Source organism: Podarcis raffonei, chromosome 16 (assembly GCF_027172205.1).
Source record: "Podarcis raffonei isolate rPodRaf1 chromosome 16, rPodRaf1.pri, whole genome shotgun sequence".
NCBI classification, from domain to species: domain Eukaryota; kingdom Metazoa; phylum Chordata; class Lepidosauria; order Squamata; family Lacertidae; genus Podarcis; species Podarcis raffonei.
Window position 1 is genome coordinate 40,252,318 of NC_070617.1, and position 26,442 is coordinate 40,278,759.

The 26,442-nt window shown below is 46.8% G+C and overlaps 1 protein-coding gene across 13 annotated transcripts in view; it reads right to left on the reverse strand.

The window, feature by feature from the left end:
* Positions 1-26,442, reverse strand: part of NCOR2 (nuclear receptor corepressor 2) — a 359,439-nt gene that overhangs the window by 217,966 nt on the left and 115,031 nt on the right. For all 13 annotated transcript variants that reach the window (XM_053369224.1, XM_053369223.1, XM_053369214.1 and 10 more), the window contains exons 4-5: positions 21,648-21,822; positions 5,134-5,313 (exon numbers count right to left, since the gene is read on the reverse strand). In XM_053369224.1, coding sequence (XP_053225199.1) covers positions 5,134-5,313; positions 21,648-21,822 — 355 coding nt within the window. The remainder of the gene's footprint in view (positions 1-5,133; positions 5,314-21,647; positions 21,823-26,442) is intronic.

A 26,442-nucleotide genomic window follows, 5' to 3' on the forward strand; every position in this document is an offset into this window, starting at 1 on the left:
TTTGCAGAATATATGCTCCTGATTACCCAGGAGGACTCCTGTGTTGCAGCCAAAATAAAATATCAGCAGCCACATTTTATCCCAGAAAAGCATGTGCCTCGCTAGCTCTCCCCAAGAAGCAGGCAGCCAGCAAGAGAAATGTCTCCTCAGCACCCTCTAAAAACAATAAAGCCTGGCCAAGCGAGCAGCCTCTATTGGGATTTGCAGATAATGTAAAAGACAACAGAAAATAAAAATAATGCAGGTCAATGTGGACATACAATATATTTTATTATAAAGGTCTAAAATGTTTGGGGGTGGGAGAGAGAAGCCAAGCTTGTGACCTTTATAATCAGAATGAGTCTTGGCAGTTTCCCAGTTGCTCTTCCCACTCCCCAGCCAACAATTGCGTGCCATCTCTCCTTCCCTGCAAGAGAGAAACCCCCTGCTGCGGCTACTCAGGAGGGGGTGACAGCATGACCCTGACTCTCCATCAATGCTGCAAATGTCCAGCCAGTCAGTTTCTAAGAGGAACTTTGAACCAATTTCTCATTTTAGTCGCAGACAAAAATATCACAGATGTTGGTCACGCACTTGGGAAGTTATAGCTCTTCTCCACTCAACACTCAAAAAAGGCCGCTCGGAGCATGGCTGTGTTGGAGAGCCTTTGGGCAAATCCGCATCAGCCCAGCCAACATGGCCAATCACCAGGCACATCTGGAGGTGCACAGGGTTCCCCACCACTGAAGTACCGTGTTGTTCCCACCAACCTGGGACCTTGAGGGTTTGGGGCAATGAGGTCATTCCATTCACACAAGGACTTCTGCGTGTGCAACAGAATGCCCAGTACAGATTGGAGGGGGCACCCGCAGGTGGGGCGGAGAGAGTGGGGGGAGTTCTGTTGCACAAGCAGAAATTCTTGCATGGATGGGATGACTTTGTTGGATAAAATCCTGTATGTCCCAGAAGATAGCATCTTGAGGTGCTAGATTGGACAGATGTCAGAAAGTAGTGCAAGAGCCGATAGACCCTGCTCCCTGTATTTATTTATTTTTCACTAGACCAGGCCAATCAAGAGACTTCATTCTGCTCGCTAATCAGAAGGGTAGGTGCTGCAAACCACTAATGCCTTCTGCATCTGAAAAGGGCTGCAAGGTCTGAAACCAGACAATCCCTTAGACTAGTCCCCAGCCTTTGGCCAACAGGCTTCCATTTCAAGTCTTGTGAATTCCTTCACAAATTTGGTTTTAGGTACCAACATTCAAGATGAGTGGTTAGAACTCAAGAAGAACCAATGGGAGCTTATAAATATGGTAAAAGGTGCAGAGGGAAAGCCCATGTGGGGAGGGAGGCTAAAAGAACCGGGCGACTTGCTGAAGACACTATATTAAAGGATAACACCTGTTAAGTTCCCAAATATTTAAGGAACCAGCACACATTTTAAACTGTGGAACTTGATCCTACAGGAGGCAGTGACTGCCACCAACTTGAATGGCTTAATTTAAAAGGACTGGTCAAATTCATGGAAGGCAAGTTTATCGGTGGCTACTAGCCACAATGGCTATGCTCTGCCTCTGTGGTCAGAGGCAGCAGCACTTCTGGAAACCTCAAGATGGGATTGTGCTCAGCTCCTGCCTAAGGGTTTCCCACAGTCATCTGGGTGTCCACTGTGAGGACAGGAAGCTGGACTAGACAGGCCACTGGCCTGATTCAGCAGGTTCTTCTTATGTTCTTAGATTCTTAATAAAGCAGGTTACACTGTGGTACAGTTTGTTCTGCAAGCTCTGCTATTTCACTCACCCACATGGATCACCACTTTATCATACAGTACATGGCAGCCCTCACTTGGAAGACCACTTTGAACAGCTTCCAAATTAAAAACATGGCTTCAGCCAAACTCCTGACACAGCTTTATGGAATGCAGCTCTAGTGTGGGCAATGTTAGGGAAAGATCTGTCATAGAAGAAGCCACCTTCTCCAATCTGTGCCTTCCAGATGTTTGTTGAACTACTATGCCCATCAGCCCAATGGTCAGTGATGATGGGATTTGTAGTCCCAGAGGACAGGATCACACTTCAAAACGACCTTGACAGATTGGAGAACTGGGCCAAAACAAACAAGATGAATTTTAACAGGGAGAAATGTAAAGTATTGCACTTGGGCAAAAAAAATGAGAGGCACAAATACAAGATGGGTGACACCTGGCTTGAGAGCACTACATGTGAAAAGGATCTAGGAGTCTTGGTTGACCACAAACTTGACATGAGCCAACAGTGTGACGCGGCAGCTAAAAAAGCCAATGCAATTCTGGGCTGCATCAATAGGAGTATAGCATCTAGATCAAGGGAAGTAATAGTGCCACTGTATTCTGCTCTGGTCAGACCTCACCTGGAGTACTGTGTCCAGTTCTGGGCCCCACAGTTCAAGAAGGACACTGACAAACTGGAACGTGTCCAGAGGAGGGCAACCAAAATGGTCAAAGGCCTGGAAACGATGCCTTATGAGGAACGGCTAAGGGAGCTGGGCATGTTTAGCCTGGAGAAGAGGAGGTTAAGGGGTGATATGATAGCCATGTTCAAATATATAAAAGGATGTCACATAGAGGAGGGAGAAAGGTTGTTTTCTGCTGCTCCAGAGAAGCGGACACGGAGCAATGGATCCAAACTACAAGAAAGAAGATTCCACCTAAACATTAGGAAGAACTTCCTGACAGTAAGAGCTGTTGGACAGTGGAATTTGCTGCCAAGGAGTGTGGTGGAGTCTCCTTCTTTGGAGGTCTTTAAGCAGAGGCTTGACAACCATGTGTCAGGAGTGCTCTGATGGTGTTTCCTGCTTGGCAGGGGGTTGGACTTGATGGCCCTTGTGGTCTCTTCCAACTCTATGATTCTATGATTCTATGATTGTAGTCCAGTCACACCTGAAGGGCGCCAGGCTGAGGACAGCTGCTGTAGGATATGGGCTAACCAACTAATTAAGACGTGGCTTTCCATTAACACCAGGGGGTGGGGAGACAATGGTCAACAGACAAGACCTTCTGCAACATTCAAGTTGAAAATGTCTGGGCTGCAGACAGACTCTCCACATTGCAAGCTGTGGCAGTTTTGTTTCGTCTTCCATTTTCCACTTTTTGTTTCCATTTTTGGAAGTCTCAAGGATGTTGGCTTTGCTTGCATGGCCTAAAAATGTGACTCATTATTTCCTGGAGGCCTCCCAATGAGAGGGAGGGAGAAAATGCACTGAAATGCAAGGCCCACGTATACAACATGTTCCTGATGCTGCTACAGAAGGAGCTCCACCTCACATGCATGGTTTGCTCCCTGCCTTTCTCCCTCCATTTAGCATCTCAAGAACCAGCAATAATCAAAATGTTCCTGGAAACACCCCCCCCCCCCCCGTGCAGGAAGCATCTGTTGGTGTTGTGACTAATCAGAAACAGCCCACTGCATTTGACTGTGCCGTCCTTATGCAGTATGTTTGTGGGGTGTTGTAAAGAGCAGTATGGTTGTGACATGGGGTGGGTGGGTCTCCTGGAACTTATACAAATGCATCCATCAGACACATTTGCACAGGTCACTATTAATACTGAAGCACTCCCCCCCCCAAAGACTCCTTTCAATGAAAATGGAGGAAAATGCCTCCAAATGTTTGCAAATCCAAATGTTTTATCTACTTGGATCTTTAAACTTAGCAACAGAACAAAACAAGGGAAACGCCATACCTCTCTTTGCCTTCCCACTGCTGTCTTCCCTCCACCCACCCTCCCAAGATGGTAGTTCCAGATGTTGCAGTCACTCTATAGGGCCTGGTTGTGCAGCTGCTTCTGAAATCTTTTCCTCTCTTCAGCCCCTAAGCCCTTTCAATAGCGCTGTGACAGACAGCAACAGAAAGCAGGTGTCTGGGATTAATTAAACTTGTTTTGCTTGGGAGTGGGGAGGATTCTTCCACATGCACAGAGAAGACAGCCTGCCTTTATGCTTATGACAAGTTCTTTGCTATCTAAAAACTAACCCTCTCAGCATACACATATGGAGAATCAATCTCCTGAAAATTAGGGCCATGTCTAATCAAAGTTCTCAGCTAAGCACTTGGGGGGCAAGAACGCCCATCTCCAAAGCTCCCTCCCTCTATTTGCATCTGCTTGCCCACAGCTGTTTACCCCTCTAGGCAACTTTTGTTGTTCCTCACAGTGCAATTCCAGTCAATAAGGGAACATATTGCAAAAGTGATGCCTCGCTGTCAAACCACCCAGGTAGAACTGGCGTTGTGTCAAAATCACTGGTGACAAAGGAGGCTAATTCAGAGTGAGGGCAATGATCTCCATATCAAATTAACCTTCCTCGGAAGGTGCAGTGTCAGGCTCCCGCCCCGAAACACTGCAACAGTGACTCTTACTTGCAAAGAAGGTGGAGATCTTGATTCAGGCCACTGGTGGCACAGGCTCAGCAGCAAGCACAAGGGCCAAAGTCATGATCCCAAGGTGCCTGAGCAAGGCAAGAGGTTCACAACTGAACAGTAGCTACGATGACATCCCAGCAGGGCAGGCTCACTCACAGAATTCTCACACATACAATCCCACCTAAGAAGGTGGCACTGGGTTCTTGGTGACAAGACTGTCCCTTATGCCTCCAGCTGTGACGCTTCCTGTCAGAGGCTCCTTCCAGTCCTACCCTTCCACAATGAGGCTGTGAGCTCCACAGGAGGGACAGAGCCAGCAGATCTGCTTCCTCACAAGGAGAGGCCCTCACTGAGCCCCCCATCAGCTCCTCCTCCCTCCTCCTGTGTTTGGGGCTGCCAAACCATGCCAGATCCTGACAGAGCCAAGGGACCCATGACAGTTGGGGAGGGAATGGGGAAATGTTTGCCCTGAATATGACACATGCAATGGAGTTTAGGAAGGGAAATGCAGCTGGTATTGTGGTTGCTGCTGCCTAAATCATTACACACCACCCACTGTACTATACTAGTAGCATGCCTTTGCAGGGCAGAGCTGTGAACTCACGTGGCCGACTTTGGCTCAAATGTCTTAAAACCAGCTCATTTCTGTGGTTGGTTACACTCTGAAACATGCTGAAATGCCAGCTGTAACCTTGATTAGCAAAGATGAGGTTCAGGGAAGCTATTTCAGTGACAGCAATTGTTTGGGGGAGGAATTACCTGTTTTTTCTTCAACTTGGAAATCTGCTGCTCAACCATGGTGATTTCACGGTCAACACGGTCCATGTTCTGGATCAGCTCCTCCTTAGACAGCCTGGATGGCAACAGATCCAGTTCAGAGTCAGGATGGACAGGGCTGGCTGGTGAAACCGGCTCCAGTTTTCCCGTTAGGCCCCGATCCTGCAACGTTGAAAGGGGGGAAAAGGCAGATTAAAAAACATTCTTGTACTGCCATTAAAGATCTTGCTGAGGAATCCTCAAAGAAAGTTCTCAGGAATTCCAGGTTTGGATGTCTGAACACACCAAGCATGTGCTTTGGTTGTATGAATGCAGGTGTAGTGTACCCCTCCCAGACATTCAACATTTCACGTGTGTTTGTTTCAAAGTAGGCACTAACTGCTTTCATAAGTCCTTCCCCCTTCTCTTCCTTTCCTCACAGAGGACAGATGGCTGGGTGTGTAACCTTAAACCACTTAGGAGGCGCATGGCTGTCACTTTAGCAGCTGCCCCTCACAAAGAGGCCCACATCCAAGTTTGCTACCTTAATCACAGGCAGCCTCCCCAACCAGGGGAGCGGGGACGACAAAGCGACCATTGTTTGGTAGTACCAACTGGTGTTCCCTACACTCCTGGCAACTGGGAGGCCCCTTTGGGAGACGTTCAGTCAAATCTAACAATGCATATTCTTGCCAGTTAGCATGTGAAGGGGTTAAGACCACAGAGCTGAATTGCTGATAAGGAGATTCAGACCATAGAAATGTAATTGGTAGAGAAGGTTCTGTGTGATGTCATTTCCCCTCCTCTCCTGGGAGGAAGAAGCAAAGAAGTATTTCTTGTTCCTTCCACCTTCTCTCTCTTCAACCAACCATGGAAACAGACATCTGTCCACTTGTTCCAGCATCAGGCACAGGCCTTTTCAGTCTGTAACCTGTTTCCCTGAAAAACGGGGTCATAAAGGGGGAGTCCAGTCTAATGGCTAATTCCTATGCATTCGATTAAAATGTATGAGATTTAAACTTTGCTCAGCCCTGTGCTTTTCAAATGCAAGTGGTAAGCTGATCCTTTTCCCTGCTAACCTACATATGTGGGTCTGTAATGAGAGAAAATATAGTTAACTATATACCTTCACCTACCCAATAAAACTCACCAGTTCCCTCCCCTTTTTTTACTGGTGATTCACTCTATTTGGGCAGATGCCAGACTCTTTTCCTTGTCTTGAGATGACCAGCAGAGGAACATAGGAATCTGCCTTATACAGAGTCAGACCATCTGGCTCCACACTATCTACACTGCCTGGCAGCAACTCTAGAGTTTTTTCCAGTCTTACCCGGATACCTGGGGTTGAACCGGGGATCCTCAGTACGCACCACAGGTGCTCTACCACTGAACTATGGCAGATGAGTTACTCCATCACCTCTACAGGCCTGCAACCATCCACAAACACCGTCTCCTGCATTCAGCCTCGTCAACTTGTTATTTAGCTCTTTCAGTGGGCAAGACCTTCATTTTATACTCAGTTTAGAAGCATGAGAAGAGCTGATAAGATTGAAAACAAAAGGACAACTCCCTTAAGTATGAACAGATTTACTGCCCAACAACCAAAACTGCCCAAAACCACTGATGACAACTCTCCACTCAAAGCAGATTGTGTTGATGGTGACAAGCATTGGAGCCACGCAAAATATTAAGTCTCCAGAAGATGCAAGACCACAGAGATGCATGCTAGTTCGCTCACCTGCACCAAGGCTTCCTTCTTTTCACTTCCTAAGCCAACCTTCACCAACCTAGGGCCCTCCACGTTTCAGACCAGATGTGGGGAGCCTTTAGCCTTCCAGCTGTTGCTGAACTATCATCCCTACCTGAAGGAGCGTCTCCACTCCCATCGTTCTGCCCGGACGCTGAGGTCCAGCGCCGAGGGCCTTCTGGTGGTTCCCTCATTGCGAGAAGCAAAGCTACAGGGAACCAGGCAGAGGGCCTTCTCGGTAGTGGCGCCCGCCCTGTGGAACACACTTCCATCAGATGTCAAAGCAATAAACAACTACCTGACATTCAGAAGACATCTTAAGGCAGCCCTGTTCAGGGAAGTTTTTAATGTGTGATATTTTAGTGTATTTTTGGTTTCTATGGAAGCCGCCCAGAGTGGCTGGGGAAACCCAGCCAGATGAGCGGGGTACAAATAATAAATTATTATTATTATTATTATTATTATTATTATTATTATTATTATTATCCACGCATACTGGGGCTGATGGAAGTTGTATTTCAACATCATCTGGTAATACAAAGGTTCCCCACATCTGATTTAGACCACTGGTCTTCAACCAGTAGGTTGGAACCCACCTACCAGGTCACAGCCTGGTCTAAAGAGGGTCACAACTGCAGCACTACCACCATACAAATATATGGCTAAAAATATGAAGAAGAAACTGTTCCCCAAATACATGTCTGGGTTATACATGGGCCCCAGGTCTGAAAAAAGCTGAAGACTATTATTTTAGAGTAGAATTCCCTGGCCATGCTGGTTGGGTCCAAAACATTTGGAGGATACCAAGAGCTCAGCCAGTAGAGCACAGGACTCTTAATCCCAGGGTTGTGGGTTCAAGCCCCGGCTTGAGTGAATGATTCCTGAATTGCAGGGGGTTGCACTAGATGATCGTGGACCATTTCAGCTCTTCTATGTTTCTATGATCTCACGTTTTTGCTTCTGATCCTGCCCACCATCGATAGGTGCCCCTTCCCTCCCCAACATCCTGACAAAGCATTGTGAGTTGGAAGCTGCCTTGTATTGCATAAGACCTTTGGTCCATCTCGCTCAGCATTGTCTACCCTGACTGGCAGCAGCTCTCCAGGGTTACAGTGAGGGGGCTCTCTCCCAGCCCTACCTACCACTGACCTTCTGCATGCACAGGGGCTGCTCCAGCACTGAACTGTGGCTCTTCCCCCTCTTGGAAGAATCGGTCATTTCAGAAAAAAGCTGCAAAAAACCTAGCTCACTCTCCTGACAGCGTCTCCCTTTTCACTCTTTCCCATTAATTGTTCTCCGCAACAGCTGCTCGCAGCTCAGGGCAGTTTTATGAAAATCTGTCTCCCCTCCACCCCCTCCCCATCTCTGCACACATTGTGTAATTATACCAGTAATCCTAAAACTCCAAGGTACACTTACTGTTAACCAGGAATAAACATCAAATTGCGGGGAAAGGGAATAATTTCTGCCAAAACATCGTTGTGAGGAACGAAGCCACTGCTTTCCCACCCCACCCCCACCCCCAGGAAAATGCAATCCTTGGCATTTCCAGCTGCGAGACTTTTGGGCAGCAAGGAAAGAGGAGGCTTCTGCCCGAGAGTATGAAGAGCTGGGTGGCTAAGCTGTGGCTCTCAGTTTGCTGCCAGGCTCCGTCTCTCATCAGTCTCAGAGGACAGCCACCTGTCAGTTAGCACAGCCAAACAACAAGAGTGATGCGAGTTGTGGTCCAACAACATCTACTGCTATTACATAACTCTGGTGCTCTAAAGCTTACATTGGTTGCTCAGACACTACCAGGCCAGGTTCTTCTGTTAATTGACAATGCCCGTAACAGCTTGGGTCCAGGATACCTTTAGGGCTGCCTGACGACTGAGATCTTTGGGGCAGCCACTGTTAGTGGTCCCCATGGCTTGGATGCACAGAACAGATCCACCAGGAGCTGTGTGTTGACTATTGTGGGCCCAATTTTGTGGAACTTGAGGTCAGGCAGGCACCCTACTTGCTGAACTTCCAGGACTCACTGAATCTTTTTTACTATTATAGTTCTATCAGGCATCTTAAATGAATTCTGATTTTATAGTTTTAACTCATTTTTAGTTTCATTGTACTGAGTTTCTCTACACCGCTTAAAGGCAATTGTCATTAAGCAGCATATAAATTGTCAAAACAAAGCACCGGGAAGGGCAGAAGTTAAACCACTGCCAGCCAGAATGCCAACTGCTGATGGTTGGCCTTGTGGTCAAGTCATAATAATGTAAGAACAGCTGTACTGCATCTGACCCAAGTGGCATCTAATCAAATTGTGACCAGCTAGAGCAGGGGTGGGCGACATTAAAGCAGAATGAAATGGTAGAGTTCCACAAGAGCTGTGTTCACAGGTTAGGGCCAAACCAGTTGTAATGCTAAATAAAGCTTTGGACTTAACTCTTTCCTCCCCTGTTGCGGCCCTGATTAAAACTGCCCCCCTGCAGCTGGTATTTGCATTAAGAATAAAGTTCCCATTAGCCTCAGCCTTTAAAAAATGGCCTCACTCACACCAGTGGGGAGCTCCTGTGCCATTCCTGCTTTCCCAGGATCTTTTGTCCCATTTTGCAAATGCTACACTGGGAGTTTCCTAAGCTTGTGTTTCACAGAATAATAGAATTGGAGTTGGAAGGTAGAATCATAGAAACACAGAATCTGAAAGTTGGAAGGGACTAGAGGGTCATCTAGTCCAACCCCCTGCAATGAAGGAATCTCAGCTGAAGCACCCAGGACAGATGGCCAGCCAGCCTCTGCTTAAAACCCTCCCAGAAAGGAGAGTCCACCACCTTCCGAGTGTGTCCATTCCACTGTTGGCTCTTACCACCAGCAAGCGCTTCCTGTCCTACACAAAAGATCATTGAGTCCCAGAATAAGGCTTTTAACTGCCCCCCCCCAACCCGCCTCCGCAAGTATGTGCCGCAGGGACAGCCCAAGGACAAGATCAGGCCAATTATTTTTAGCATCCATGCAGAGCTGGAGGGATTCACACGCTTCAGGTTCTGCATCCTCTCCTTGAATCTCTGCAGTTGGCATCTTTCTCTGAAACTAGAGGAAGGGGATGCCAAGTCTCACATACTCTCATGTGGAGATGGCACACAAGTCGCTAGTGCCAAACCACAGTTGATGTCTGAGCTTTACACAGTGTATGGGGGAGAGATAATGCTGCTGCTGCAAAACACGACTGCATAACAGGAGGCAAGAGAAGAAGAGGGGAGCAGAGAGGAAGATGAAACTGGATACAAAAGATGAGACTGGGTGATCCAAGGAAGAAACAACTGCCATTAACACACACACCCCAAATCAAAGCAGGAGCAGGAGCATCATCCATCAGGCTTAGCAGCCCGTCCAGAAGGCCTTTTGCAGAAGGTCCCAGGTTCAATCCTCAGCATCTCCAGGTAGGGCTGGAACCCTATCCCAAACTGCCACTCTCCATATGTTGTTGGATTCCAACATCCATCAACCACAGCCAGCAGGTGCAATGGTCAGGGATCATAGGAGCTGGAATTAAAAACATCTGGAGCGCACCAAGTCAGAGACAGCTAGTGTACATAATGCTGAGCTAGATCCTAATGGGCCAATGGTCGTATGTGGGATGAGGCTGCTTCTTGTGTTCATTCAAACCCCTTGCATTGTAATATGCTTCTTTCTTCATTAGATTTTTATTCCAGTGTCTTACAATAAATTCAAAACAGCACACAAAATGAGTACAGTGGTACCCCGCAAGACGAACGCCTCGGAAAACGAAAAACTCGCTAGGCGAAGGAGTTTTTCGTTTTCTTAGCCGCTTCGCAAGACGAATTTCCCTATGGGCTTGCTTCGCAAAATGAAGCTTGCCCCGCAAGCTCCGGGGATAGCGGGGAAGCGCAGCGCGTCTTCCCCGCTGTCCCCGGACCTCTTTTGAACCAAGGGGCAGCAACGGGGAGAAGCGATTCTCCCCGCTGCCCCTTCCCTTGCTTTAAAACAGGTCCGGGGACAGAGGGGAAGGCGCGCGGCGCTTCCCCTCTGTCCCCGGACGGTCTCCATAGGAACGCATTGATTGATTTTCAATGCATTCCTATGGGAAACCGTGCTTCGCAAGACGAAAAACTCGCAAGAAGAAAAAACTTGCGGAACGAATTAATTTCGTCTTGCGAGGCACCACTGTATGCCATTTTCCCAAAAGAAATATTCAAAAACAACAGCAAAAGCAACTTGAAAACAAAAGACACACAACAGTATCTCCTTCACCTGGGAGTGAAATTTCCATTTCAGCCAGTTTCCTAAATGGAAGAATAGAGGTGGCCATGCATTAATCCTTGTGCATGGCACTCCAAATGCACTACTTCTCCTAGTCAGCACCAGTCACACCTCAAACGGTTGTGGCACTCTCAGTGCAACCTCCTCTGGCATTAATGCAGCTTTCCCCAACTGCCTAATGTCACTAGACTCCAACACCCATCACCCATGACTGCTAGACATTCTGGCTGGAGTTGTTGCAATCCGGAGTCCAACAACATCCAAAGGGTGTTAAATCAACCAAAGGGGAGGCAGGGGAGGCCACCTCCCAAAAGAGAAAGGTGAAATTCGTTAAGGAATTTTAGGAAACTGACTTCATATGGGGGCTTCCCCAGACAACTTATTTATTGTGCATTTATCCTGAGTTGCATGCACAAAGTTTACACAGAGTTTAGACTATGTCCTGACTTTACTGAGTGTTTGTTCTGAGTTGTTTGTGGGGAGGTTATATAGCAATGAACATTCATTCCATTTGCTTCCACAGTGGTTATATGCCTTCCCACTAACAAATCATTCAGCCCACACTTTACAGTGCACTTCACCAACACCTTTCTAACCACAAAAGTTTACTTTTTAAAAAAGCAACCATGAGATTGGTTTCACCACGGCAACAGAGCAATTAATCCACTTTAATTGCACAAGCCTACTTTTCCTGTATGTGCTTGTATCCTTCCACAAAATAGTGACAGACTGGACACAGCCTGTTTGAGAAGCAATCCGTTCAGTAACAGGCTCCATTGGCTCTCATGGCCAGCTTTAAAACAAAATTAATCTGGATAAGTATAACTAAGAGGGCAGCAGTCTCCTTAAAGAATTAGTCAGGCAGGCAGGTTTGAAATATATTAACCGACCAAACCTACACTTTAATAATAATAATTCAACACAGAACATGATACGCTCTCTATTTTTCCAAAGTTGTGCACAGGTGAGAGAAGATATGCCACCCACAATCTTTCTAGGGGCTCATCCACACTTCCTTTTGTGGCACAGGCACACGTTTTAAAGCTCTGTGTCTCAGCAGGTTTTCTTGTTTTTTGTTTTGTTTTGCCCCACCGCTTTCCCCAGGAAAACCCACATTTCATCACTGGATTGGAGCAAATGGCAATCCGCAGAAAAAGACACATTTTCCTCATTAAATAAGGTTGCTGAAATAAAGAAAACTTGGGATAACAAGGAGTGGACATTGGTGTGAAAGAAGTGTGACTTCAGGGTTGTCTCCAATGCTAAGCTTACTTAAAGTAGGGCCATTGAAATAATGAACGTGACTAAAACTTATGCCCATTGATTTTATTGAGTCTACTCTGAGTAGAAGTGAGCGGAATACAACACCCTCAGTTCTGAATGCAAATCCCTAGGCTGAGAATGCACTCAGAGGCACCCTGCTGTCTATTTTTGTACACGGCTTTTGTACACGGCTCAGGTTGGTAGATATTTTAATCTATTTATTTCATAACATTTATACATCACTTGGTTGTTTAAAAAAAGCACTCAAAGCAGTTTACAAAAAGAATAGAACAATAATACCAGTGAAAACTCTTAAAAACAGCTATATAATATATTAACAAAATAATTAAAATCAAGGGTAAGTAAAAAGCCGATTAAAACACATGCCAACATTATACATATCTAGGTAGGTTTGTCTAAACAAAAAATGTTTTTAGGAATGAAGGCACCTGCCTGATGTCAATAAGCAGGGAGTTCCGAAGTGTGGGTGCTGCCACACTAAAAGATTGAAGTTTTTCAAATGTGCAACGAGTATCGTATGGCACCTGCAGCAGTGCCAGTTCTGCAGACTGAAGCAGATGAGAGGCTAGGCATGGGGTAAGGCGATCTCACAGGTAATATGACCCCAAGTTCTTGAGGGCTTTATATGGTAACAGTAACACCTTGAACTTAGCCCAGGAGCAAAACAGTAACCAGTGCAGGTCTCTGAGCACAGGTGTTCTATGCTGATAGGGTCTCCCTCCTGTCAGCACTTGTGCTGCAGCATTTTCTGCACTCACTGCAGCTTCTGAATCAAGCGCAAGGGGAGCCCCACGCTGCAGTAATCCAGTCCTGAAGTAACCAGGGCATGAATTACTGAGCCAAGCTTTCCTGAGCCAGAAATGGTCACAGCTGCTCTGAGTTTCTAGGAAAAAAAATAAAACAGATATATCCCACTTTATATCCTGAGAGGTTCTCAAAGCAGCTTGCAAAAGGTTCTCATAATAAAAACCACATTCAAGTCCAGTATTTGGAACTGGTATCAGGAAAAGAAGCAATGGGGCATTTTTTTGCCCTCACCCTTAATCATCCCTGTTCAGGGGCAGCCCAAAACATGTTGGCACCTGAGGCGAACCACAAAATGGCACATGCGCACTCCTTCCAAGGAAGAAGAGATGAGTGGAGCTATACATCTGGACGAAGGGCTAATACAGATTTGCACTGGGAGGGTGGGAGGAGGCAGCCGTGGGGGTGGTATTGTGGGGGGTGCTAGAGGGGGAGCAGGCGCACCAGGGGCAGCGGACAGGCATTCCTTGGAGGCCAGATCTGCTGCTGTTGTGGATTCTGCCACCTAGGGCAGTCGCCCCCCCTTGCCTCCTGAGGGGGGGCCTCTGATGCTGCTCTTCAGCCTCCACCTGTGAAGCCACAGAGGCCACTGGTGTCCTTGGAGGAAGAGAGGGCAGCTGAGTCGCCCAGCCCAGGATGCAGACAAGTTTGAGACTCCAACTTCGCCAGTCACCATGGTTTAATGGAGAGGGGTGGTGGCAGTTCAACAACACCCAGAGGGCACCGGGTTAGGGAAAGCTGTTCTAGAGAGCTGGGGGGGGGGGAAGCAAGGAAAAAGCTATTCTGAGCCCAGTGCATTTCCTTTAATCTCATTTATGAGAAGAAATTGGGTGGGGGGACACCCCAGAGCCCTTTTCAGCACTCTTATCAGAGAAAGGAAATGAGATTTCTAAAGCTCACATTTAGAGAGAAGGCAGGGGGAAGGGAGGAAAGTGAATTTCCACTTGAGACACACTTCAGCCAACAGCTTTTGTAATGGAAATGTCGCTCTTTGGGAATGCTCAGATTTCAGATGGGGCTTTTGGGGGAGGGGGGAGCTGAAACTCCTTGCTCCAGCCCTTTGAATGCTAGCTCCCAGGTGACCATCTGGGAGGAGCAGAGGGAGAGAAAGAGATTTGCCAGACCATTAATCAGCACCATTGGGGGGTGCTAATGCTGGGGAACAGACCTGGATTGACAGCTTCGTGAATGGAGGTCGCTTTTATTCAATCAGTTCCGCAAACGAGATTGGCCTCCCAAGGGTGCCCCCATCCTTCCACAGCTGGGCCCGTCAAGGACCCAATTACATTATGAACTCGGCTTCAAGGGAACCAGTGCTGGGGGAGGGATTACATCCCCTCCACAGCCAGCGCTAGGGTGGGAACTGAAAGGAGGAAGAGCAAATAAGAAAACAGTCATGCACTCTTTACATAAATAAGGGCTTGTATTAGGACTGCCATGCTATATTTACTTCTCTCTATCTTACAAGGGACTCGAGCCCCCCAAATAGCACCGACCCAAATTATTGCAAGTGTTTATATTGCTGAGGCTCATTGGTAGTACACATGCCTGGTATGCAAAGCGCCCCCCCCCCATTCAATCTCTGGCATCTCCAGGCATCTTCAGCAGCAGGTGCTGCCGCCAGTTCAAGAGGACCTAAGAAAGAGCCACCATGGGCCCCTTAGCTTCATCAGGACCTGGCATGGCTTGGCAGCTCAACATGGAGGAGGAGGAAGGAGATGAAGCAGAGTTGGGGGGGGGTGAAGGCTGGCATCCAGTAATGGAAGATGGAAGTTCTCCTCTTTTGACTCAAAGTATCGAAAGGGAGGGAACTGCCACTCTCTCCACCATCCCACCTGGAGAGGGGGTTGGAATCCACTCAGACGGAACATTCCTGTAAAGCAAGAAAGTCTCCCGAGGGAGCTCGCTGTGCCTTGGCTTTAAAAAGGGGGGGGGGCACCACAACTGCTGGGACATCTTCATTGCTCCTGCTCAGCTCCAAATCTCTTGCCTTACTTGTATTCTTTGGAATCACAACTTCTGGACCCTGAGCTGGCCTGAATTAAGATCCCTTTCGCACTCACAAGCCTACTGCACAAGGGGGGAATGGAAATTCATTGCTCTACACACTTTTGCCTCTGACCCCACCCAGCACAGGCATGTGGGCTCCAGAAGGGATCGTGGCCCTCAAGCTCAGAAAACCTTCCTCAACCCTGGCTTCTCCAATGCTTGTGTAAAAACTGTACAAAGCTAAAGCTTCCAGGTTGGCAACTTAAGAGAGAGTATAATTTTGTATCTCCTTGCTTTCTGGCATTTCAGCCGCCTTATTATCATGCCTTAAGGATGCACTTATTTTTCAGCTGAATGAGATGCTGAAGCCATCATCCTGTTGGTGTAGTTCAACAAAGCTTCTCATCAGAAGGAAAAGAGGGGAAGAGAAAGGGAAGAGAAAGGGAAGAGAAAGGGAGAGGCAACATTTCTTCCAATTACAGAGGTGGAATCCATGAAGTTAAGGGATTCACTTTCACCCAGAGCAGACTGGGTGAGGTGTCACCTTGTAATACTGATGGAACAGAACGGAAAGGTCTAATTATGTAAATGATGAGCTGGGCTTGCTAAGAAGAAGCAGCCAGCCTTAACGAGGAAGGGGGGGTCTCTTGCCACAGTTACAGCTTGAAAGGTAATTTAAACAGTGGCTATAAGCGTCAATCAAAAAGGCAAGGAGCAGAAAGCGGCAGAAGATCACTTCTAAAAGCTGCATCCAAGTAGCGGGCAGACACACAGCACAGCACCAGGTGAATAAATTCCCAGGATTCTGCTCGTCTTTGGCATCTCTCAATAAAATACGCAGTTGACAGCCGATGGGAAACAGAACAAGAAAGCCCAGCCTCTCAGACTCATAAGATCAGAAGCCTTCAACCTTTTCAAACTCAAAATATATTTTACGGATCTGGGTCCTTTCTGCCTTTTTCCTTTGTGGCCCCCGCTATAATGTCCCTAACCTCTTCTCACAAACAACAGCACACTTGAAAATTGAAGATCAGTATGTTGTATGAATCACTTTCAATTGTAAAATCAATGCATGGCATAACTTGTAAATCAATATCAGAATTATAGGGGAAAAGGTACGGCATTAACAAGAGCCCCGCTGGATCAGCTTAAAAGCCTGTCTTGCCCAGCATTCTGGACTAACAGATGCTTCAAGAAGCCAAACAGCAGGGCTGGAAGGCAACATCCTTTGGTCACTGTTGCTCCCTATTGACAGATATACTGCCTTTGGGAATGTGGGTTCCATTTAGCCATTGTGACTAATATCCACTGATAGTCATACAAATTAGATGGTAAAGCCACCTAATCTAGGTCAGTGTGAACTATTGCATCTTGCGGCAATGAGTTCCATAAGTTAACAGATGTTGTGTGGCCTGCGGAAACATCCCAAGGGCCAGGGGGAGGCCTGGGCCTGAGCTTCCCTAACACTGTGTAACAAAACAGAAACAGAGGACCACCAGTGGAAAAAACCACCTGTGGAAAAAATAAAGCAAACATTTCTCCACTGAAAATAAAATGCTTGGGATCTGCTCCCTGAAGGGATAGTATAGATAAGCACAGGCCACTTTTTAATCTCCTCACTCACACTACAATATCACACTGTTCAGGCCTGCACTACTTCATTTTAGCCACCTTGGTTGTTTTGTTTTGTTTTGTTGTTGAAGCAAGATGTGGAATCTGTGAAGTTACAGAGACGAGGTAACGTCTCTGAAGCATGTGTTGCTTTGCCTCCGTGCTGGGCTAACTGCATCCCGGTCCGAATGGCAGGAACCATGCAGTCAGGCAGCATCGCCAAAGGCCAGCCCCTCCTGCCTCACGGCCTTCTCCTCAGGAAGCAACCATGATCTCTTTGCTGAGGAGAATGGGGAACAGCTCTCCACCTGCCCCAGTGCACAAAGCTACTGTTGTCAAGGGAATGTCCACTTGGTATTTCCACTGCTTTCCCCCCAAATGTAAGCATTCAGAATGAAAATAACAATATTGTGTCTGAGAGGAGGAGAAATAAATCACAGACTTAAGTTGGCTCCCTTTAATCCTATGATATCACACTGTTTCTTTCACCCACAAGCCTGTGGCTATCTCTTTTTATTTGTTCGTTTGCTGTTAATGTGGATGTACTTCATTAGTACATCCACATTAGTACAACAACTGTTGCATTCAAAAAAAGAGTAAGGAAAAAAAATTCTTTTCATATACTTCCCATCCACGCCTTCCATGGTTTCCTCCCTATTCCCAACCTATCCACGTCTTCCTGTTCTTCTAAATTTCCCTCTCTCCTTATCTCATGTTATAACTTGCACTGCTGAATTATAATCACCCTGCTAGGTTGATTGTCTTACTATAATAATTTTTCATATATAACACACAATCCTCTTTCAGTTCTTTTTCATCTCTGTTTCTATCAGTCCTTCCCACTAGTTCCGCATATTCCAGCAGTTTATGATGCCACTCTTCTTTTGCTGGAATCACGTCTCTTCTCCACTTTTGTGCAAGTAAAATCCGTGCAGCCGGGGTTGCATATATCAATAGACTCACTTGTTTTGGAGGGACTTCTGTCGTTATTATACCCAGAAGATAAGCTTCTGGGTTTTTAGGAAAGGAGCTTTTAAACATTTTTCCCCCCAGTTTGCTATGGATTAATTCCCAGTAATCTTTAATAACCCTACAAGACCACCACACATGGTAGAATGTTCCTACACTCTCTCTACGTTTCCAACATTTATCACTCTCTGCTTTGAACATCTTTGCCAATTTGTTGGGAGTTAAATACCACCTATGAATCATCTTAAGATAGTTTTCTTTTAAAGTGTAACAGGCAGTAAACTTCAAGTTGTTTTTCCAAAATTGTTTCCATAAGCTTAGGTCAATATTATGTCCCACATCCCTAGCCCAGCTGATCATGGATGACTTAAGAAACTCTTCCTTCGTTTCCCACTCTAATAATAAATTATAATCATTAAAAAGTTTTTACCTTCAATCCTAATAACTCCTTTTCAAATTGTGATTGTTTGTCTGCAAAACCATATTTTTGCCTGCCTTAAACAGAGCATTAAGTTGATAATAGTTTAGCCAGTCTGTTACATACTCTTTAATTTCTTCTTCTTCTTTTCATTTTTGGTTCCCCGCCTCCCCCCCCCTTTAAGATCTCTGTATGTACCCCACTCAACAACAGTGGCTATCTCACAGGTTTCTTTCTCTCCATCTCTCACAGTGGTGACTTTTTCCTTAAGAGTTTCTTTTTAAAAAATGATGGAAAATGTGTTGCTGCCTCTGCAAACTCCTCCATTTCTTCCCAACCTGGTAGCGATGGGACATATTTGGGAGAAGGAAAGGCTAAGGAATGAACCTAGAGTGGAGTCCGTAAGACAGTTGGATGACGCCTTGTATGCTTCCTTCTGGCAACTCCTACAGCCAAGCTGGTGTCAAACAAACATCTTGCTCTGCTTTCCTCTGGACATGTCAGTGAGGCCAAGACGGGGATCTTGACGTCTAGGCAACCCAGGACCTCCATACACACCAGGTCCCAGAAAAGTTTCTTGGTGCTGCTGGAGCAGCAAGAACAACATGGCTTGACTTCCCCCACAGAGGCATACTCCATTGTCTCACAAGACAGACCGATGCCAACAGGTGGTGATGGTTAAGGAGCTGGCAGCTGTGGCGTTAGCACACACATTTACTGTCTCTGTTCAAAGAGCTACACCCCCCTCACCAGCACCAGCACCAGAGCTAGATCACTCATTTAGATACGAGGCCCCTGCCAAGTGGGAGGCCTGCTAAAGTCTGACGCAGGATTCGGCCAGTTCCATTAATAACTGCATGACCCAGACCCACTGAGTGTGAGTGTGGACAGTGTGGGAGGACAGAGCCCATGCCTGCTTAATCCCTGCAACATACAAGAGCCCCAGATTCCCACAGGAGAAGGAGAAGGAAGGGGGGGCGGGGGGGGAATAGCCATTTCTCAGCTGCCTGATTTTGCAAAAATCCCTCATTAGCAAAGGTCAAGAGCACAGCTCCACACACCGGCCAGGCAAAGCAGACATACTGCTCAGTAAGACCCTATCCACACTATAGTTTAAAGCAGCAGCATGCCATTTTAAATGGTCATGGCTTTTACCCACCCAAAGACTCCTGGGAAATGTAGTAGTTTGCTAAGAGTGCTGAGAGCTGCCAGTAGCCCGCTATTCCCCTTACAGGGCTACAATTCCCAGAGTTCCTTGGGAAGCGGGACTGGCCATTAAACCATTTGTAGCTCTGTGAAGAGAATTGGGGGTCTCCTAGTGACTCTCATCACCCTTAACAAACCACACTTGTCAGGATCCTTGGGAGAAGCCATGACTAATTAAAGTGGCATAATAAGGCTTCAAATGTATAGTGCAGATGGGGCTTAAGGTGTTCCCTTACACCTCTGGAATGACTATGAAGAATTCTGTGGGCTAAATTCTGCCAGTAAACAAGTTTTCTATGTCCTCCCCAGCTGCCCTCCCAAGCAAGATTTTTTGTGTTGTCATTTCCGCCAATGGTCTGACTCTGTATAAGGCAGCTTCCTATGCTCCTATGTCCCCCCCCCCAGTCACGTCCACTCCCCAGACTATGCTTATTTCCTCAGCCCACGATCTCTCACTCGCACTGCTCCACCATCAACTCAAATGATTTTGCCTGGCTGGAATCTGTTCTTGAACTGGGATATTGCCCAGGGAGTGAGAATGCCCAAGCTTTGCACCAAGCCAGAAGACAAAGCAGCTTAATCTACAGAGAAGGAGTCACCAACTAGGCCTTCTCTAGTTCTCACGAAATACCCTTGCTGAAATTAGCCTGTTGGCTGCTGCAGCCAACAGAACATAATGCGATGGGTGTGGGGGGGTGTTTGTGATGTGTGTATGGTACAAGCTTCTCCAGTTTGCAAATTTGCCCATAGGCCCAGAAAGGTTGAAGATGATGCATAAATTATTCCCAGCAAAATCTGTGGTCTAAATCTAAATTAGACTGCTTTAAGTTAAGAAAGCCTTAGAGAAAAACCAGGAGTGGAGCTGGGATAGAAGATTAAGTTCTCATTTCTGGCACTGATCAGAGGCACCTTCTTTCTTAACTACGCATGCATGCACAACCACACACCCCACTACTTTGCATCTGGCTCTAGCTGGTGTACCTCTAGGTCGCAGTGAAAGACCAAGTAGATCATACAAGGCCAAAAGTCCACCCCACAGGGGCACATAAATATATTACAACTCACTCGGAGAACGATTATAGCCCACTCAGACCGCCATAGACAAACAAAATTGGCAATTGAGGTTTGTGCCAAGCATTTACAGTTCAGAGCATGCTTTTCCAAAGCCAAAACTGCAGCCAAATTCAAGGCCTCCGCAACTGAGCATCCAACACTCAGTCTGAAAGGGACACACAACAGCCTATAGTCCAATATGCAGGTGCAGGACTATCACTGCCTGCAGCCAAATCCACATGCAATACCCTGCCCCTTAAGAAACCCTCCCCACTGCTTTTATAGCCCTGGGAGCTCCTTGCCTTCTGTGCTTCTACACACGCCTTCCCAGCTTCTTCCCCATCATCCTTTCCCTCAGTCACCTCCACCTATTTTTTCTCTCTCAACTCAACCGACTTGTATCCCACTTATTCTGAAAAGAGCTCAGGGCAGTGTGCATAAGGCTAGCCCATGTTGTTGTTATTGTTGCTATTATTATTTAAATCTGAAGATCCTGAGGAACTTCACTACAGAAAAATACAAAATTAGAATACAAAATACTAATAAAACAGAAACAAAATCTTCACAAAAACTCTGTAAGGTGGATTCACACTGAGAGGCAATAGCTGATCAGTGAGTGAATGTCTCAGCTGACAGAAGGAAAGGAACCTCTATCCACTGCACCACACCACTGCTTTCCATTCCCCAGATTCCTGCTTCCCAACCCACTACTCTGCTCTCTCGTCTTCAGTTCACTTACACCAGCAGCCCTCCTGTTCATCCAGCTTCCAAAAACCTTGGCTTGCCCTGCAGACAATATTGCAGACAAATCCATTAAGGTTGCAAATCCTTCCATTTGGCAAAGCAGAATTTTGTGGGGTCTGCAAGGTGTTCGGTGCATTCTGGGGTGCCTGTCAGGCCCTTATGCTGCAAAGCGTTCAGCCAGCGGGCCCATGTAAGGTGAAGACAACGCCAACATTTTAGTTCCTCTGAACCAGCCTCTAAGACCAGCAGAGGTGAGAGTTCTAAAAATCCATTTGCTGGCTGCATATTTCAAACAGCTAGAATATTGCAAACCACACAGACAGTTTTCAAGTTGCCCATTGTATTTCTCCCAGCCGCCACCTCCTCCTCCTCCTTTTCCTCATCGCAAAACCAACATGTACTGTACTGCGTGTGCCTGGCTCCTTGGCTTACCTTGGAGAGATCCTCCGTCCCTCCCTGCTGACTGAGCAGAGGTGAATGTCTCAGCAAAGGCTCTTGCAGCAGCTCCAGCCGGGGCCGTTTCGTCTCAATGAACTCAATTTCCGACTGTTTGCTCAGGTCAGAGAGGTAGGAATGTGACTCAGCTCGGGCGTGCAACTCCTGCGACCTGATGGGGAGGCAAAAAGAAAGGATCCGTTACAGGGCCACAAGGCAGCCTTAGTCCTGGGATGCAGAGTAACACCTGCAGTCCAGAGAAAGCAAAAGAAAGGAGCACAGGAATTCTGACTGCTGTGACAGGTAGTGCTGGGTCCTGGCCTAGGAGCCTTGGTGAAGGACAGTTTCCTGCAGCTTTTCCACGACCCAGAAAAGGGAACTGTGAGCAGTTCAGGCTGAAACGTCCTCACACCCTCTCAGTCCTAAGGATCACACGAGTGCACACAGCCGATCCTATGGCACTGCCTGCTATTAATAGATTCATTGATTGAATTTGTATAGTGCCTCACTATAAAGACTCCTAGATCTGCTGCTCTTCCTCAGTAAACAAACCCTGCTAAGAAGAAACACGCTCACACACCACACTATAATCACTCTTGCACCACCCAACAAGGCTGAATATCTGCCATTTTGCCTCTGGGCTTTCTGTTGTTGCTTCAGGTGCTTGACAGTCTTTCTTTCTTTCTTTTTTGAGAACATTTTATTAAATTTTCCAAAAGTAACAACAAAAGCATCATCAACAGATTTTAAAACCATAATTTTATTTGACTTCCCTCACCGCCCCTTCTTGGTTTCATTGTTTGATTCTCATTCACGAACGTCGTTAAAAGCTTGACAGTCTTTCAACCTGAGTGCCTGACACACTATTCGTCACTATGCTGAATCTTTCCCATTTGCTAAGCCCTCTGCTGTATTCCTGGCAGGCATCTTCAAAACAGCTCCTTGAGGTAGGCCTGACATATATCCCTAGGGCAGAAGGCAACTTGAATCCATTCCTCCCAAGTCTGCACAGCATACCATTTCCCTCAGCTTGAAGTCTCAGCCTCCCTTGGCCATTGCAGAGCTTTCCCAGGGAAAGAAGTCCCACCTGGGTTCCCTTTTGTAATCACGATCTGGATCAGGTGTCACCCCCTGCCAGGCCCTGCTCTTGCACAGTTGTGGGCCGTGGAAAAAAGTCACTGTGGTCGGGAAGCTTTCACTGGTGCCAGAAAATATCACCCAGTGGGTGTAAGGGAGTCTCATAACCAATGTCCTCGTCTCCCTGGAGCTTCCCTCCTTTAGTCAGTGGGGATGCACAAGCTGAACCCCACCCCCCAAACCACCCTCAAGGATCCAGTTGTAGGGTGGAAACTGGGAACCTGAGGCCCTCCAGATATTCATTCCCACATTGAGGGTATTGGACTAAAACTAGATGATCCTCAGGGTCCCTTCCAACTCTACAATTCTATGATTCTATGACCAAAAGGTGACGACAGGAGATGAAGAGGAGAAACCCCTTCGCAAACCTATTTGGCTGCATCTTAAATCTGGTAAACCTATTGTGGTATCACATCTGGCATTAACACTGCAAGTGCTACCAGCTTGTCTCCCCAGCCCCAACCCACCACCATCTTCCGAACCCCTCAATCAAGAGGATTAATTGCTTTCAATAAGAATCGCAATTAAGCTTTCCCCTCTCAACACACTCCGCACGTCTGCTTCGGAGGGCTGCAAGCAAACGTAGGCTTATTAACGTGCACAGAATGTATCGTTTTTGACAAAAGGACCATACTTCTCGTTACCATGGGACAAATGCTTCAAAACCTTAATTGCCAGGAAGGGGAAAAGAAAAAAGATAAAGAAAACAGAATTAAAAGCGGGTGAGGAACCCTTAACAACGACCAGCTCCAAGGAAGAATGACTCACAAACCTACCCAAACCTCCTCTGAAAACAAACTGCCTTGCCTTTACTACTATGGGTGGAGGCAAAAACGCACAGGGCAAATTTACATGTACAGCCATTTGTTACAGCTTCCATTTCTTTCCTCAAGACGGAAGTCTAATGATTAATCTTCCCCGCTCCCCTCAGAAAAGCACTACACATAATGAACTCTCTATCCATATATTGAATTTTTCTGAAGTGACTATGCAGATACAACTGTACCCACCTACCCACCCTGGGTATTCAGGTAGAGTGAAAGATGGTGGAATGAGTGGGGCAAAGAAGGCATGAACTGGAATAACTGCAACGTTCTGCTTTAGGGCAGAATTTCGGGGCCCCACTCAGGTGAATGATCAGGATGTGCCCCCTCCAAACAAATCAGGGCTGGCTTACGTCACTTCCTTCAAAAGGTGGTAAAGGTAAAGGGACCCTGACCATTAGGTCCAGTCGTGGCCGACTCTGGGGTAGCAGTGCTCATCTCACTTTACTGGCTGAGGGAACCAGCGCACAGCTTCCGGGTCATGTGGCCAGCAGGACTAAGCCGCTTCTGGCGAACCAGAGCAGTGCACGGAAATGCCGTTTACCTTCCCGCCGGAGCAGTACCTATTTATCTACTTGCACGTTGACGTGCTTTCAAACTGCTAGGTGGGCAGGAGTAGGGACCGAGCAACGGGACCTCGCCCCATCGCGGGAATTCGAACCGCCGACCTTCTGATCGGCAAGACCTAGGCTCTGTGGTTTAACCCACAGCGCCACCCGCATCCCTCAAAAGGTGGAAATGCCACCTAAATAAGACCTCCCCATAAGACATGTGTGGGGACCCTCAGGCTCCCTGTAGCTGGTCCTTGGGACTCTCCCCAGGTGACACCTCTTCCCCAGATGCACACCCTCCCTGTTTGCTTTTGGGCTCCTGAGCTGTGATAATGCCTCTTGCTTAGAATTGCAGAGTTGGGAGGGACCACACAGGCCATCTATTTCAACCCCCTGTAATGCAGGAATATTTTGCCCAAGGTGGGGCTCGAACCCACAACCCTGAGATTAAAAGTATTATGCTCTACCAACTGAGCTGTCTCAAGCTCATCTCAGCGGAGGACAGAGAGGGGTGCATGAGCATATAAGGAAACTAGCCAAGTGTACAAATATAAAATTTACATATGTGGCCCCTGGCTCCACTTCTGCTGGAAGGTTGTCCAGAAGGGCATGCAGCTGTCTGGCTGAAAAAACATTCCTGCAGGACCATGCAGTCCACAGTCCAAGACTGTTGTGCCACACCACTGAACACGGCTAGGCTAGGGCTGAGGGTGGTTAAGCCTGAATCTAGGCCAGGTGGGTTTCCCAAACCAGGGTGCGGGAGAGGGGGAGTGTGGGGTCCTCCAACTGAGATCAGTTCCCGGAGTTAGAAGATGGAGCCTGAATTTCAGGGGGCTGGACTAGATGACCCTCAAGGTCCCTTCCAACTCTAAAATTCTATGGTTCTATGAAATGCTGAAAGCAGAGAATACTGTTCTGTTGGCAACAAAAACATTCAGTGCCTGGGGAGGTAATGGTGGTGGTGATGAGAATGTGCTAAGCTGGTTGCACAGTGTTGAGTGAGGGGGGAGAGTGATCTATTCACCTAAGACAGTGGTTCTCAAACTTTGTTCTCTGGGCCACACAAAATATTTCATTGAAAAGAAATACATTGGAAAACACAACTAGGGTTGTCCTCAGTATCACTTGATGCTCTTGCTCACATTTTGAAAATATATCTATCCATATTCTACAAATAATTTTTTAAAAATATATTATACTACACTGAAATGTTCATGTGTTTCCTTGATTGTCCTTGAATCTTCCCACCACACTGGCCATCCTCTTCTGCCACACCAGTGTGTGCACTACCACTGACTGAAGATATATCCCCCCACTAAAAAAGGCAACAGGTGAGTCTTGTCCTTGCTTTTCTGGCAATTGGCCTGTTTTGAAATCTGCTGGCCGGGTAAGAGAGAAAGTATTTATATCAGATCTGGCCAATCAAGAGATTTTGTTCTGAGAGGAACAGGGAACATGGTCTTCTCAGTGGTGGCCACGTAACTGCAAAGATTTATTTTGAGTGAGCCCAGGCAAGCCCCACCCTCCAAATATTTAAACAAGCCTCAAAGACCTATCATTTAGCCTTTGTGGGCAAATTTAGGAGTTGGGCTGTAGGTGCTATCCTGATTATTAATGTTATGCTAGGTTACTGTTACTGTATTGTTAGTACCAAATGTGAATATTGCTTGAATGAACTCAATGTTTTGCTATTACGTTGTATTTGTGCACTGGTGGATATAAAGTTCATAAACTGCATTGGGAGGCATGGTTTTGTTTCTTTGTGTTTTTAGCATGAAAAGCAGTCTTTATAAAACAAATGTTGCTTGCCTATTAAAAGGGTTCCATACCCCTTTGGGCCTGCAGTGGGTTGTGAGGCCTATAGAAAAATAGTCCTGGGTAGCTGCATGACTCCAGCCAGCAACCTGAACTTTCCGTGTTCAAGCTCCAAAGTCTCCGAGCCCACTTGCTTCCAATCTCCTTCGGTGGCCTTCAGCAAGCCTCCCGCTTTCTACCAGAGGCCCTCCATCTGCCATGTGGGGGTAATAATACTGCAAACATACAGATAATGATACTTGCAGAAGGGCTGCCAGCTGAGATAAATATATGTGAAGTGTTTCCTGCTGGTTTTCTACACGGAAGTGAAAGAAAAGCATAAAAAGCCAGGGATGGCCCTCCAGATGCTGTTAAGACTCCGACCCCCATATAAACCCCAGCCTGCAAGGTCAATAGTCAGGGATCACAGGAGTTGGAATCCATCAACATTCATTATTTTTTTTAAATGATATTTATTCAAGATTT